This window comes from Macaca nemestrina, chromosome 1 (assembly GCF_043159975.1).
Source record: "Macaca nemestrina isolate mMacNem1 chromosome 1, mMacNem.hap1, whole genome shotgun sequence".
Lineage (NCBI taxonomy): Eukaryota > Metazoa > Chordata > Mammalia > Primates > Cercopithecidae > Macaca > Macaca nemestrina.
In genome coordinates, this window is record NC_092125.1 from 25595804 (window position 1) to 25612824 (window position 17021).

At 43.8% G+C, this 17021-nt stretch overlaps 1 protein-coding gene across 4 annotated transcripts in view; it reads left to right on the forward strand.

Moving 5' to 3' along the window:
• Positions 1-17021, forward strand: part of LOC105492995 (myelin protein zero like 1) — a 72001-nt gene that overhangs the window by 7460 nt on the left and 47520 nt on the right. The window contains exon 1 of one of the 4 annotated variants that reach the window (XM_011760401.3): positions 50-448. The exons of 2 other annotated variants lie outside the window; for them this stretch is intronic. In XM_011760401.3, coding sequence (XP_011758703.1) covers positions 358-448 — 91 coding nt within the window. In that variant the 5' untranslated portion in view covers positions 50-357. Of the gene's footprint in view, positions 1-49; positions 449-16284; positions 16382-17021 lie in introns of those variants that run through there. One more of the 4 variants, XM_071075146.1, reaches the window with a different exon arrangement.

Here is a 17021-nt window from a genome sequence, read left to right on the forward strand (position 1 = left end):
GGGCTCGGCTCGGCCTGGGACCGCTGCAGACCCGGCCTCCGCGCGGGGCCAAGCCGCCTGGGTGGGACCGAGGAGGCGGGGCCTTCCCCGTGGACGGGTGATGGACAGACTGTCTCTCCAATCGCGTCCTTAAAAGGGCGAGGGCAGGCCAATGAGCGGACAGCGAGGGCCGGAGCCGGGCTGAGGCTTGGGTGCAGAGCTGGCGAGCCGCGGCTGGGGCCGGAGTGGGGAGCGCAGCGTGGAGGTGCCACCCGGCGCGGGTGGCGGAGAGATCAGAACCGTCTTCCCCAAGCCGAGCCAACCTCAGCGGGGACCGGGGCTTAGGGGCGCGGCGGCGGCGACTGCAGCGGTTGGACGATGGCAGCGGCCGCCGGAGCCGGGGCGGTGATTGCAGCCCCAGACAGTAGTCGCTGGCTGTGGTCGGTGCTGGCGGCGGCGCTCGGGCTCTGTGAGTGATGCCAGGACCAGGGCTGGGGCCGGGGAGGGGGGCTCCCGGGCCCGGCACACGCCCCTCGCAGGCCAGGCGCGCGTGCTGAGACCCCAGGTGGGGAGGGGGCGCGGCCTGCGCTCTCTGGGGCCGAGGGAACCCAGCCCATGGGGAACGCGGGCCCCCGCGACCGGCCAGGAAGGCGCAGAGCCTCTTTCTTCTCCTTCCTGGATCCTCGAGTGCGGAGGAGGAGGGGAGAGCGCTCTATCTTGCTCCTTCCCGGGGGGCGGTCCGGGGGAGCGGGCCCGGCGGGCTGCTGCGGTGAGCCCTCGCGGCACCGCCTGCTCTCTCCTCACGGTGACTCTGGATCGTCTGGGCCCTCCCGGATTCTGATTCGGGAACTAGGGTTCTGGCGTTCTCCACCTTTGGGAGGTGGCGGAAGGTTGCAGGTTTTTCATTTGTAGGGCCTTTGTTGGTTCGTTTCCTGTTAAGCCAGGGTTTTATTGTACTTGTAAGTTGCCTTTCCCATGCTCTCATTCAGATTTAAGTCTCCGTAATAAGAGTCCTGGAATCTCATTTGCCTCATTTCCATGGTCTGCAAAACGCCAATATAAAATATTGTTACTTCAAGGTTAGAATGCAAAGAGCTTGGAATACCAGTGAGATGGCCTGGCTTAAAAGAATTTGGTCAAATCCATCATAATTCCAGACGTAGCCACCATAATTTGACAACATACAGAGCATTAAAAAGCATAATTTTCCTAAAGGAAAAAAAAAAGCTCCTTTTTCTTACCAAATATTGTGACTCAAGCTTAAGGTAAACCTTGGCCTCAATTTATGGGAATTGGATGAGTTGTTTTATGGACATCTGAAGTGGTATCTGCCACAGGACTTTTCTGTGTTGTTCAAAGCAAAGTACTTGTTGCTGTCTCCGAATTCGGTTAAAAAATAGTTATAAAGAGGGCCAGCTGCTAAGAAACCACGTAGATTTTTTTTCATTCTCTTTGTTTTCAAAATGTCAGTTGCATCTCAGTATCTGAATACCAGAGTTTACTCAGTAATTTCTTTCTTCATGGAAAAGTTCTTAATATAATCCTTGGACCAGGGAAACTAGGTGAAGTTCTGTTGGATCACCAACTGTTCCACTTATAAACAGTGATTCCAGGGGCTGTAAAGCGCAAAGGTAAAGTCTCCCTACCCTCCAGAGGTTGACAGATGATGACACACTTTGTATAAGACACAATCCATTCTGTATTTTGTCTTAGAAAAAAAGGTTAAAAGTGTGTTTGGTGGTGGTGGTATTTGTGTTTAATCAAACAAATAGAAAATAGCCTAAAATTAAGGTTCATCAGAAATATGCTTCAGACAATTATTATGCATGAGAGGTCAGACATTGCTATGGAGGACAAAGCAGTTAGGGTGATCTTAATTAAAATCGGGGTGTTAAATGTAGCAGGAGTGCAAAACTACATAGTAGTGGAAAGGTCACTAGAGTAATAGCCCCATACACCTTGGACGTAATTCTTCAGTAATGAAAATGAATGTTGATATGTACAAATCAACAGCTGATGTTATTGGTTCAATTTAGAAAATTATTGTATCTAAAATTGTTGCCAAATCACCGTTTTTCTGGTCATGGATACTGCACATAAGAGTTCATCTTTTACAGGAAAGCTTCTCAAGTTTTATCAAGACAGTTATTCAGCAAACATTTACCAAGCACCTTTTAAGTGTTAAGCACCAAGCTGCTCTAGGAAAGAGAGTCCTCACCTTTGAATAATTTGCAATTCAGTGAGAGAAACACTGTGAAAAGTGCTATAAGAAGTCTATTTTTTTCCCCCTGCGGCAGGTGGTGGTAGGATGGGTCTCACTGTATTGCCCAGGCTGCTCTGGAGCTTAAACTCCTGGGCTCCAGTGATTCTTCTGCCTTTTCCTCCCAAGCAGCTGGGGCTACAGGTGTGTGCCACTGTGTAGGATCAGAAGCACATTGGTAAAGATGTACTGTGGAAGCTTGAAGGAGGGTCATTATCTCAGATTGTAGTTCAGGCTACTGGAAGAAAGGAGTTTAAACTGAGTAGGCATGGGGGAGGGGCAGAAGTACATACAGAGTTATGAGTGAACCTGTTGGTCGTTCAGTATAGTGGGAGGTTGGACTGTATATAAGGGGGATGGTGGGAGTTGAGGCAGGAGAGCCTGCCAAGGGCACCAACTTACAAAAGGCCTTGTCTGCCACACTTAATCCAATGAGGATTTCTCTGTCTATTGAGATGTGAAGGATGGCTTAGGGTGGGGTGAGGCTGAAGCCAGAGAAGGCAGAGGACTATTGTAATAATCCAGGGGAGGATGATGAAGATCTGAATTCAAGCATTGGGCCATGAAGAGAGGACACATATTCATGAGCCACTTAGAAAGTACATTTGAGGCCGGGCGCGGTGGCTCACGCCTGTAATCCCAGCACTTTGGGAGGCCGAGGCGGGTGGATCACGAGGTCAGGAGATCGAGACCATCCTGGCTAACACGGTGAAACCCCGTCTCTACTAAAAATGCAAAAAATTAGCCGGGCGAGGTGGCAGGCGCCTGTAGTCCCAGCTACTCGGGAGGCTGAGGCAGGAGAATGGCGTGAACCCGGGAGGTGGAGCTTGCAGTGAGCCGAGATCGCGCCATTGCACTCCAGCCTGGGTGACTAAGCGAGACTCTGTCTCAAAAAAAAAAAAAAAAAAAAAAAAAGAAAGTACATTTGATAGAGCTTGGAAACATTGATGCAGGCTTGAAAGAGGAGGTGGATAAAATGATCATAGATTTTGGGCTTGGGAAGCTGGGCATATTTTTGGCCTTTTCACAGATGGGTAAATAGGAGTCTTGGGGGAAGAAGATGATGGAGATAATTTTGAACATGTTGAGTTTGAGATGCAGGTAAGACAGCCAAATGGAGATGGGCAGAAAACAATTGGATAGACAGTTCTGGAGGTGAGGAGAAAGTTCTGGTTGGAAATGGAGATTTGGAGAATTACGTGGCTAATAGTTAAAGCTTGGATTGTTTGGATGAGGTCATCCAGGGAAAATGCACTGAAGAACATCGCAGAGAGCCAAGGACAGAGTTCTGGGGTATATGAAACCTGAGAAAGAGGCTCTGTGACTAAGAGAAAAACCAGGCGAGTTTGGTATTTCAGCATTGTCAGATGAAGAGAGATTAAATGTGATAAGAATTCACTGAATTTGGCAATTGAAATGAGCACACAGTATATGAGGACTAAATCTCCATAATTTGTACCATCCATTTCAGTAAATGGAACCTGCATACATCTAATTGTGCAGGCCAGAAACCTAGGGTCCATGCCTGATTCTTCCCTGTCCTTCACATCCAATCAGTTCTCCCGTCTTTAAAATGCATCTGGAGCCGGGCGCGGTGGCTCACGCCTGTAATCCCAGCACTTTGGGAGGCCGAGGCGGGCGGATCACAAGGTCAGGAGATTGAGACCACGGTGAAACCCCATCTCTACTAAAAATACAAAAAATTAGCCGGGCGCGGTTGTGGGCGCCTGTAGTCCCAGCTACTCGGGAGGCTGAGGCAGGAGAATGGCGTGAACCCGGGAGTCGGAGCTTGCAGTGAGCCGAGATGGCGCCACTGCACTCCAGCCTGGGCGACAGAGCGAGACTCCGTCTCAAAAAAAAAAAATAAAAATAAAAAAAATAAATAAAAAATAAAATGCATCTGGAATTGATGTTTTTTCTACCTCCACTCCTAGCCTTTTAGTCAAAGTCACCATCATTTCTTGCCTATGTTACTGTGATAGCCTCCCAGCTGTTCTTCCTCTTTTTCCCCCTCTGGGATTTTTTTTTTTTTTTTTTTTTTTTTTTGGTTATGGAGTCTTGCTCTGTCTTGCCCAGGCTGGAATGCAGTGGTGCAATCTCAGCTCACTGCAACCTCCATATCCCAGATTCAAGTGATTCTTCTTGTGCCTCAGCCTCCCAAGTAGCTGGGACTACAGGTGCATGCCACCATGCCTGGCTAATTTTTGTATTTTTTAGTAGAAACTGGGTTTCACAGTGTTGGCCAGGCTGATCTCGAACTCCTGACCTCGTGATCCCCCCACCTTGGCCTCCCAAAGTGTTGAGATTACAGGCGTGAGCCACCTCACCTGGCTGATTTTTTTATTTTTAGTAGAGACAGGGTTTCACCATGTTTGCCAGGTCTGGAATTCCTGACCTCAAGTGACGGGCCTGCCTCAGCCTCCCAAAGTGCTGGGATTACAGGCAAAAGCCACCACGCCCAGTACCCCGCTTGGTTCTTTTTAATCCATTCTTTACAAAACTGCAAGAATGATTTTGTTAAAATGCAAATCAGATCATGTTGCTTTCTTGTTTAAAATCCTTAATGGCTTCCCATTGCACTTGGAATGAAATCTACACTTCCCATAGCTTAAAAAGCTCTTTGTGATCTGGTTTCTGCCTACCTCTGTAACCTCAACTTGTACCACCCACCACCCCCTTCTCACTATATTCAAGCCACCCTGCCATCTTTCTGCTCTGTGACGCCCATCCCACCTCAGGGCCTTTGAACTAGCTATTCTGATGTTGCCCAGGGCTGGCTCCCTTTCATCATGGAGGCTTTAACCTAAGTTTCACTTCTTTAGGGAGACCTCTCTGACCACCTTATTCTAGGATACTTACCTGTTACTCTTTGCTGGTTTGCTGTTTACCTCCTTATTGTAATTTCTCTTTGGTTTTTCTTCTCTTTTTTTTCCTCCATCAGAATCTAGGACAGACAAAGCATCTGTCTTGCTCATAGAAGTTTCCTAGTGCTTAACATAGTGGATATGGTAGATGCTAAAAATATTTGTTAAATGGCAGTGAGGCATAGGCATGTCTTGACAACAGTTTGGTAGGAGTTTGCAATATGTAGTTATGATTTAGCATGGTATAAGTAGGTACTCAATATGTGTTTATGCAAGAAGAATTTTTCCCAAGTGTGAACATTGCTTGATTATTTCTCATTATCAGTTCCCTTGGCCTTTTACTTGTTTACTAGTCGGGATAGTAAAATAGAAACTTAGTCCTATAAAATATATTTTTGTTTACTCCAACTCCAGGATATCCACTAGGCTTAGATGCTGCCAAAAGAAAAAGATAAATATTAAGTGAAAGACAGCTATATGCAAAAGTACATAAAATGCAAATTTGTGTTTTTACTAAGTCTAATTTATTATTCAACTTAAATGAACACCTACTAGGCACCAGGCACTGTTTATGTATGGGATGCAGCCGGGAGCCTAGATGCTAGTGAGAAGTGACAGACAGGAAACATCTACTCAAATAAATAATGCCAAAGGACAGATTAAATTCCCGACAGTCATAACTTTTAAGAAAATATGATTGATTTAATATGATAATTTGCAGCAAATTTTTAAAAAATGGAACATCTTATTTGTGTTACAAGATATTTTTAAAACTTACAAGGGATATATTGTAGGATTTCTTTAAAGGTTGATCTTTCCCACTGAGTTTTAAAAATGTGATTTAATTGGGAAAAACAGCTTTTCAGAAATATTGCTGTTTCTCCTCCAGCCAGTAGATGCTGGTGTACCTCCTAAATATTTCTCACCATCCTCTTTGCATCCGCACTGAAGCTAATATAGTACAGCCACAATCACGTCTTTTCTGGATAATTACAGCCTTCTAACTGGAGCCTGAGTGTTTTTGAGTTGTATCTTTTATCTGAGAATTTGAATTATTTGTGTAAGACATCTCATGTGTACCTCAACCTTGGAAAGATTTCTAATCTTGCTCTCTAAGACCACAGATGTCATTTTAAAAGGGAGAGTAAAATGGTAAGCTTTGGCATATAATTTGTTATAAATTAGTCTTTAGCCCCATCGAAGGCAATATAGTTATTAGAAGAACTAGAAGCATCTCCTGAGGTCTCAAGTGTCATATGGCTCTGAGACTTAACCCCTAAGGCTGGTGATATTAAGCCTTCATGTATCTTGAGTGATATTCCTTTTTTCCTTTTCCACTCTTACTTTGCTAAGTCTTTTGACATTAGCAGTGCCCTAGAGTCCAGACAAAAGTCTTTGGAATTTTTGCTGCTGTAAGAAAGCAGAGGTCAGTCGACTCCGTTCACCATAGTGCATAAATTGATAAATCGTAGTTGTCTCCTGGGATATTTATATCTTTGCCTTTAAACCCCTTTATTTATTCATTATCACTTTTTTTTTTTTTTGGAGACAGAGTCTCGTTTTGTCACCCAGGCTGGAGTGCAGTGTGCAATCTCGGCCCACAGCAACCTCTGCCTCCCAGGTTCAAGTGATTCTCCTGCCTCAGCCTCTTGAGTAACTGGGATTACAGGCATAAGCCACCACGCCTAATTTTTTTTTTTTTTTTTTTTTGAGACAGAGTTTCGCTCCTCTTGCCCAGGCTGGAGTGCAGTGGCATGATCTTGGCTCATTGCAGCCTCCACCTCCCAGGTTCAAGTGATTCTTCTGCCTCAGCCTGCCAAGTAGCTGGGATTACAGGCACCTGCCACCATGCCTGGCTGATTTTTTGTATGTTTAGTAGAGACAGAATTTTGCCATGTTGGGCAGGCTGGTCTCCAACTCCTGACCTCAGGTGATCCACCCACCTCAGCCTCCCAAAGTGCTGAGATTACAGGCGTGAGCCACTGCGCCCGGCCCTAATTTTTTTTTTTTTTTTTTGTATTTTTAGTAGAGATGGGGTTTCACCATGTTGGCCAGGCTGCTCTCGAACTCCTGACCTCAGGTGATCCACCTGCCTCGGCCTCCCAAAATGCTAGGATTATAGGCATGAGCCACCGTGCCCAACCTATTCATTGTCTTTCAATGCATGTGGCTACTGTAATTTTTTATTCACTTATAATTTTTTCTTGATCCCATTAGGCCTTTATCCAAGATGATTTCATTGATAAATCCTCCTTCAGTAGGTTTTTTCTTCTAAACTCAGAGTCTCTAGATGTGATACCTTTTGATACCTCTGATCTTACTGTCAGAACATAGAGCTTGAGTAGTTTTTTAGCAACAGTGATACATTGAATCCAGTACTTAGGTTTAATTGATTGGGGTTAGAAATGGCAGTATGTCTTTGCCTATCCTCTGTATTGCAGATAAGATTGCCCCATAGAATGAAATCCGTGACTTAAGTTTTGTTAGGAGCATGCTGCAACCAACTGAACAAACCTCGATGAACTTGCAATGAACATTTTTTTATACTGGGACCCTGATATTCTACTTGGAGATCTAGGGAGTTTATTATGTGCATTTTAAAAGATGCTGTGCCGGGCGCGGTGGCTCAAGCCTGTAATCCCAGCACTTAGGGAGGCCGAGACGGGCAGATCACGAGGTCAGGAGATCAAGACCATCCTGGCTAACACAGTGAAACCCCGTCTCTACTAAAAAATAAAAAAAAAAAAATTAAAAAAACTAGCCGGGCGAGGTGGCAGGCGCCTGTAGTCCCAGCTACTTGGGAGGCTGTGGCAGGAGAATGGCGTAAACCCGGGAGGCAAAGCTTGCAGTAAGCTGAGATCCGGCCACGGCACTCCAGCCTGGGCAATAGAGCAAGACTCTGTCTCAAAATAAATAAATAAATTAATTAATTAAAAAAAGATGCTGTTATCGGCCGGGCGTGGTGGCTCATGCCTGTAATCCCAACACTTTGGGAGGCTGAGGCGGATGGATTGCCTGAGCTAAGGAGTTCAAGACCAGCCTGGACAACATGATAAAAACCCCATCTTGACTGAAAATAAAAAAAATTTGCTGGGCGTGGTGGCGCATGCCTATAATCCCAGCTACTCGGGAGACTGAGGCATGAGAATCACTTGAGCCTGGGAGGCAGAGGTTGCAGTGAGCTGAGATCATGCCACTGCACTCCAGCCTGGGTGATAGAGTGACATCCTGTCTCAAAAGAAAAAAAAAAAAAAGACACTGTTATTAAAATTCAGAAATGTGTTCTTTTCTCTCCAAACATTAAGTTTACAATGTGAAGTTATATAAATTTAACATAATCATGTGCTTCTTCCAGATAACACTTGGTAAACTTGAAAAGATGAAAAGTTATAAGGTGTTGTATTGTCAGTTTAGCTTCAATGAGAACCTAGTGACCCTGTGGCCAGACAGTGTCTAATAGTTATTCTCTAGTCAAGTCCAGGTTATCATTGCTGTATACGTTCTTCCAAAGGGTGTTGCTGAGGAATAGGAAGCATAGATAGAAGACTCAGGTTCCTAAGAGAAATGTAGTAAAATGCAAATATTTGAAATCTCCTAGATGTCTGAAAAGGGCAAAGAAAGAGAGTGAGTGAGCAGTTACGGAGATGTCTTCACTTCTCCCTCTCCCTTTTCTGTTTCTTAGCCCTTAGAAGTTAGGGCATAGAACTAGGTTCATGTTATATCTTCTGCTCTGCTCTCATTTATTGAGTGCTTGACTATGTGCCACGCCTCTGCTAAGCAATTTACTTACATACTCCTTACAGCTCTGTGCAGTAATTATTTTTTATTAATTTTATAGATAAGAAGACTAAGTTTCAGAGAGATTATGTAACTTGTCTAAGATCACACAGCTAATATATGGTAGAGTTGAGACTCCAAAGCACATGTTTGCAACCACTCTCCTATATTATGGAATTTTTTCTTCAAAGTCTCTAAACATTTTGGGGAAGATTCTGGAATATCTTAAGTGTTTACAGAGTGGCTTTTTAGCTGTCCTGGGGCATCCAGATTTCTTCCTCTTTGGAGTAATGTTGTTTGTGCCAAGATCCCTCATGCCTCGATACTGTTGACTCTGTCAAAGAGAAATAAAGCTGCCGTGTTGAAGCCATCCTCACCAACCATGCAGAATCTCTTTGTGCCACCCAGTACTCTGAATGCTCCTCAGGGATTTTTAATGATGTTGGTTTTTGTTTGTTTATTTGTTTTTTGTTTTTTGAGACAGAGTCGATACGGCCCAGGCTAGAGTGCAGTGGCACGATCTCCACTCACTTGCAGCCTCCACCTCCCTGGTTCAAGCCTTTCTCCCGTCTTAGCCTCCCGAATAGCTGGGATTATGGGTTCCTGCCACCACACCAGGCCAATTTTAGTATTTTTAGTAGAGACAGGGTTTCACCATGTTGGCCAGGCTGGTCTTGAACTCCTGACCTCAGGTGATCCACCTGCCTCAGCCTCCCAAAGAGTTGGGATTACAGATGTGAGCCACCGCGTCAGCTGATGTGGTTCTTGTAGGTTCTTCTCACTCATACCTCTCCTGCTATCAAGAGCACAAGCATGAATCCATTATACTGAGTGTCTGGTACCATACTGGGCTCAGAATGGTTCCTTGCCCCTCATTAGCTGACATGACCTGTGGAAGAAGCCACTAAGCCTAGACTCTCTTCCTTTGAGATGAATTCTTCTCTGGAGGCTGTGCAGGTCCTTTTGCAATTAGACTCCTGGCATGCTTGCCCTACAGAATGTCCAAACAGGCCCAGGCATCCAAACCAGAGACTCCTCACTTGTACCTCTTCTTGGCTCCTCTGCCCCATTGACAGAGGTTCTGTAGCCATGTTATCTGCCACAAGTCAGAGGTCTAGCACTTGTCTGTTAACTCTTGGGAACTTTGAGTCTTGATCATTTTCAGCTATTAGGAATTTAATTCTTCTTTTTTTTCTTCAGTGACTGCAAATTTAGAACTCCAGTGAGGCTTGCTGAATCTTGCACACTAAAGAAATTGGTGAATGAATTAATAATGAACAGAGGTGATGCTAATTTATAATCAAGTTGAATAATATGGATTTAAGACCAGAAAATGGGCCAGGTGCAGTGGCTCACGCCTGTAATCCCAGCACTTTGGGAGGCCGAGGCAGACGAATCACTTGAGGGCAGGAGTTTGAAACCAGCCTGGCCAACATGATGAAACCCCATCTCTACTAATAATGCAAAAAATTAGTTGGATGTGGTGGTACGCACCTGTTATCCCAGCTATCTGGGAGGCTGAGGCACGAGAATCACTGGAAACTGGGAGACGGAGGTTGCAGTAAGCCGAGATTGTGCTACTGCACTCCTGCCTGGGTGACAGAGTGAAACTGTGTCTCAAAAAAAGAAAAAGGATCAGAAAATGCTAAGGAGGCTAAGGAGGCAGGAGGATCACGTGAGGACAGGAGTTCAAGACTGGCTGGGGCAAAATAGCAAGACCCCATCTTTACAAAGTAAAAATAAACCAAAAAACAAATTATAGGTCCACAGTTTTTTTATCTGTAACTCCAAAGCCATAAAAACTTTGAAAATTAAGTTTTTTCCTAAGCTTGATACAAATTCTTTGGCTGCAAAATTCAACCTGGAGTAATAAGATACTGTTTACAACTGTGATCCTATTTGGTATGATTAATTGTATTTTTTACCACAGAGATATTAATATGTTTGATTGTGGGATGCTGCCCTATACTCTGTTGGGACTATTACGTAACATATAGGTATTGTATTAATTTTTTAAAATCCGAAAAATTCTATATTCTGAAATACACCTGGCCTTAAGGATTTTTGATTAGCTTGCTGGCCTGTACAATATCTTATCTCAGAAATTTCCTTCTAGTAAGTACTAAGAACTACAAAATATTGCCTGGGCAACATGGCAAAACCCCATCTTTGGGAAGATTACTTAGGAATGGAGGCTGAAGTAAGCCATGTTTACGCTACTGCACTCCAGCCTGGGCGACAGAGGGAGACCCTGTCCCAAAAACAAACAAAAAACTACAAAATACAGTTTAGTTCTTTATTTTTTCATTTTTAGAAATGCGGTCTCACTATGATGATCAGGCTGGAGTGCAGTGGCTGGCTATTCACAGGTATGATCAAAGTTCCCTGTAGCCTCAAACTTTTGGGCTCAAGTGATCCTCCTGTCTCGGCCTCCAAGTAACTGGGACTATAGGTGTGTCAAACCCAGCTCATTTTAGTTCCTTTTTTTTTTTTTTGAGATGAGTCTAGCTCTGTTGCCCGGGTTAGAGTGCAGTGGTGTGCCCTCGGCTTATCACAACCTCTGCTTCCTGGGTTCAAGCAGTTTTCCTGCCACAGCCTCCCGAGTAGTTGGGATTACAGGCATGCACTGCCATACTTGGCTAATTTTTGTGGAGATGGGATTTCACAATGTTGACAAGGCTGGTCTTGAACTCCTGACCTCAGGTGACCTGCCTGCTTTGGCCTCCCAAAGTCGTTTTAATTCTGTAAATGTTTTGGTCAATAAAGCTAATGTGCTTTCCACTTAAGAGCGTTCATTGAAACTCCTTTAGATATTTATGCTACTTTGGACTCAGCCTGTGTTTTATTCAAGGAATTCTAAATCTGTGAACTGACACAAGTTTGCGAATTGATTGAAGGGTCCTGACTTTCTGTTTTTATGATTCACATTAGATTTTTGTTCACTTGCCCTAGAACTTTTCTGCTTATATAGGTCAAGTGAGAATTTAGTAGGCTTCCCCATTTAGTAGGCTTCCTATCTATTTCACTTGTAGGAATACCATGACCAACCGATCAGTGCCATAGATCTGTGAGAATCAGACTTCGAACTGTGCCTTGACTCTGCTGTCCATCATGGTAGTCATGCCTACCTTGCTTTTAGAAGTTCATTGCTGCCACTTGGCCCCTGTCATCCTACGATCTAATTATTCCCACTGCATTTATGTTTCCCAATTTAGTGACAGCAGTTCCCACTGTAAGTTCTAGACTATAGATAAGAGTGTCACAAAGTTCTTTTAAAATGCTGGGAATCCCCTCACAGATCTGCTTTTCACAGTCATGTGGTGAAAGTTGTGTTCTCTGGCTGGACATGGTGGCTTATGCCTGTAATCCCAGCATGTTGGGAGGCTGAGATGGGTGGATCACTTGAGGTCAGGAGTTTGAGACCAGCCTGGCCAACATGGCAAAACCCCGTTTCTACTAAAAATACAAAAATCAGCTGGGCGTGAAGATGCTTGCCTATAATCCCAGCTACTCAGGAGACTGGGGCACAAGAATGGCTTGAATCTAGGAGGTGGGCTTGCAGTGAACTGAAATAGTGCCACTGCACTCCACCCTGGGTGACAGAGTGAGACTCTGTCAAAAAAAAAAAAAAAAGCCAGGCTTAGTGGTGTGAGCCTGTAGTCCTAGCTGCGTGAAAGGCTGAGGCGGGAAAATTATTTGAGCCCAAGAGCTCAAGGCTGCAGTGAGCTATGATTGAGCCACTTCACTGTAGCCTGCAACAGAGCAAGACCCTCTTTCACAAAAAAAAAAAAAAAAAAAGATAACGTCCTCTGGACACTCACAGGTGAGTAAGTAGATCTTAAAAGATAAACCCACTGTAACATTCCAATCTCCCTAGACCTTTGAATGCCTTCCTCCAGAGTAAGCTGAGGCAGGCCTGGCATTTCAAGTTCATTTACTGAGGGCCACATTTTGGTCCATGTTTCAGCCAGCAAACCAAACTGTTAGAGCACTTTCTAACTCCCTGAGTTGCAACATTAAATGCAGAATCTGTAATTAGTGGGCCCATATCAGTAAATTTGGTCTAACCCAACTTGACATTCACTCTACCATGATCCCATACCCTTAATATCCATTTCCACACATATTCCCCAAATTTCTGTTTATATAAATTAGAAAAATCAAGTCTTTTTTTAGAGTATGTACACCTTCATGGTTCACACTTTGTACCTCACCTTTGGGAGCCTCCTGAGACTTAAGTCTAGTTATAGATCTAGAAGCAAAGAGAGGTGTTGGGGGTAGGTCCTGAGGAGAATCAGCAGTGTCTTGCAATGCAGCTGCCTCAGGGGAGGCTGTTAAAGTTTCCTCAGGCACAGCAGGTTTAATCTCCTCAGATGTGGGTGGATGGCTGCTTCCACTGGCAAAGAAGACTCATAAGAATTTAGGGATTCAATGTTTCCAGCTCCATAAGGGAGTTCCCACGTTTCTCCATTCCAGTATTCAAGATCCCATTCTTTCCCAATCAATGCCCTCACTTTAGTAGTAGACACCCTGCAGAGGTTGGGAATTCAATTTGTGCTGTTGTTCAGTCATTTGCAGAATAAGATTCTGGATTTGATTTTCAGCAATCTCAGCTCTGCGGCTAATGGAGATAAGGGTATCTTTCAGACATAAAGTTTTCTGGTCAGATATGTAGTGCTCAAGCTGGGAATCTGAATCCCTGAGCTCATCCATTTCTTTTCTCACTTTGTCCATTGCCATTAGGAGTAACCAACAAATCTCATTATACTCATTAGTTTGACAAAAATCTTTAAAGGTATAGTATTTGTGGTCACCCAGAACCGTATTCTTATATGTGTTTGATTAAAAGTACCCAATGGCGATATTTTGCATATCTCTATTGCCACATCATACCCGTAAGTGCACTCTTTACTACTGGAAATAGTAATTAGTGTCCTTTAATCCATTAGAGAGCCAAGTCCTGAAAGCCTAGAATCAATTCAGAGAACTCATCCTTAAGATTCTACTCCTTTAGAGCCACTCTCAATACCAAAATTAGGGTTCTCCAGAGAAACAGAACCAGCAGGATGTGCATGTGTGTGCATTCTCTTTTTCTTTATATAAATATAGATGGATAACCTATCTATATTTTGCTGGCATAGATAGATAGATAGAAAGAGAGGAATTGGCTCACATGATTGTGGAGGCTTGGTAAGTCCTAAATCTGTAGGGTAGGCTGGCAGGCTGGAGACCTAGGGAAAAGTTGCATTTCAAGTCCAAAGGCCTTCTGCTGGCAGAATTCCTTCTTTTTCAGGGATGGTCAGTCTTTGTTATTGTTAAGACCTTCAACTGATTGGATAAGGCACACCTACATTATAATGGAGCGTAATCTGCTTTACTCAGAGTCCCCAATTGTAATGTTAATCTTAACAAAAAGCAACTTCACAGAAATAACTAATGAATTTTAAAAGAGAAGCCATATGTGGAGATCTCAAATTGTGGTTTCCCATGATCATAAACAAATCTATTCTTTGTTGTCTCTATTTTAGCATTTTCTCTTCACATCTCAACTTGGTGCTATCTGACTTCCTCCTCCTCTCACTATTTGACACTTTGATAAAGGGCACCTGATATTGCCAAATCAACTAACCTGTTTCAGCCTTTTATTTCCAGACCTTTTTGCTTTCCTTGACATTGTTGACCACTTTGATCTCATTTCCTTTGCCTTTGTGACATTACTCCTGGTTCTCATCTCCCTTCCCTGTCTTCTTCACGTGTTCATCCTCTACCTGTGCCCCAGTGTTGATTTTCCTTAGGCAAGTTCTGCTCTCAGCCCTTTGCTAGTCTCACTGCATGCTTATCTTTGGTAATTTCATCCATTTTTGTTTGTTGATAGCGAATATGTGGCAGCTACGTATTTGTTGAATAAACGGTGACTCCCAAATATATTCCCAGTGCTCTGAACTGCAGAATCTTACCTACTGACCATTACATACCACTGGACATATCCATTTGAATGTCCAGAGGCACCTCAAACTCTGTATGCTCAGAACTCAACTCCATATATCTCTCCTCTTCAAACGATGCTTCCTCCTGCACGCCACTCGCTATTGTTATTGCTTGCTGCTGTCCTATTTGTCTTTCCCTCAAGTCAGCCAAGCCAAAAATTTGGTCTTCATCCTAGAATCCTTCCCTTTCCTTACCTCACCTCCCTGGATTTAGAAAAGTGACTGGGACATAGAAGGAATTCAGGTGTTTGTTGAATGAATTTGGTGGTGTGCAGAGTATTACCGTGCTTTGTTAGTTTGCTAATTGAAAGTTTTTAAGTAGAAGAGCTTTGGAACTTTTCAATAATAATTAAAGCTTTCAAAAATTCTAAGATATGTAGTTTACCTTATACAGATGTAGAAATTGAGCTCTCAAATTCTCTGTACGTGCTGCCTTCCCATAAACATTAAACATTGCCATGACACCCAGAGAAGCCCCAGGGAGGGAGCCTGGTAAGCAGCCATATACACGGGAAATACAGCTAGAGAACTTTTGTTTTGTACCTCACTCTCAAAAGTGTCTGGATTTGCCCCCTCATTTGTCATATCCCTGTTAACTACAGTCACTACTCTAAACCTCTACTTTGGCTCTCTTTCCTTACCCCTCTTATCTGCTCAGAACCTCATTACCAGAACATGTAGCAACTCCAACATCTTATCCCACCCTTCAAGCGCCATCTCCTTTTATAGTTTCACTAGGAGAGTTTCTGGAACTCATCAACTCTTCCCATCCCTCCCTACTTTTGTTTTGCATTCGTTACTTCCTGGCTGCTTCCCTCTCCCGCTCCAACTTGGAGTCCATAGTTCATTGTTATAATCATTCCTTTGTAAAGGCTCCTACTTCCCCAGCCCTTCTGTGCCATCATTGCACTTACTTGGCAATCCCACAACCTTGGGAAAACCCTACCGTCTCTTTTTACATCCTGAAGCATTTGTTGCTTTAATAATTGCCCTCTTTAGATCATTCTTACTACAATACAAACGTGAGCTAGAATTTCTAATCTTAAAAGCCTTCTGTTGGTTCTACAATCCTCTTTAGCTACATTTCTGGGCTGTAACTCTTAGCAAATTTTTACAAAAATGGACTATACTCCTTTCTTTGTATGTACACCCTCCCTTCCCACTTTCTTCTGTCCAGCCATCCCTCAGCTGCCTCTGCCACTCCATCGAAACTTCTCCTGTCAGATAGTGATAGTGGTAGTAGTGGTAACTTTAAACCACGTGTACTTTATTTGCTAGGATATAGAATTATAAATGTGACAGAGAAATATGTTTTTCAGTTCATTCAGTTGGTAGATTATAGTTAAGTATTTTTGCGTTTTTTGTTTTTGTTTTGTTTTGTTTTGTTTTGAGATAGGGTCTCACGCTTTCACCGAGGCAGGAGTGCAGTGGCATGATCTCAGTTCACTGCAGCCTCCAGCTCCTGGGCTCAAGTGATCCTCCCACCGTAGCCTCCCTAGCAGCTGGGACTACAGGTATGTACCACCATGCCTGGCTAATTTTTGTACTTTTTATAGAGATGGGGTTTTGCCATGTTGCCCAGGCTGGTCTTAAACTCCTGGGCTCCAGCAATCCACCTGCCTTGGCTTCCCGAAGTACTGGGACTATAGGCGTGAGCCACTGTGTCTGGCCTACTAATAAGTTTTATCACTCAAATTAGACATTTTGTGAGAATATTTTGCAGAATTTTTAATGATTTTATAGGCATGCAACCAGTAACATGGGCCTTGCACTCACAACCAACTTGAGGTTTAATGTTCTACAGTGATTGTCTTAAAATTCTTAATTATTTTATCTCTCAATTTATATTTTCCATGGGAAAGTAGATGAAGCAGTGGAGTATGCACAGAGGCTTGGAGCCTCAGCTCACATGAAGTCTTGCCTCCTGCCACCTCCCTGCCTCCCAGAGATAGTTTCTTGGTCCACTGCTCTCCCCCGTGCCCCACCCAGCCCTCCCACCCATGAACTTACATGAGTAAGTTCTTTAGTGGTGATTTGTGAGATTTTGGTGCATGCATCACCCAAACAGAATGCACTGCTCACAATTGGTAGTCTTTTATCCCTCACCCCCTTCTCACCCTTTCCCCTGAGTCCCCAAAGTCCATTGTATCATTC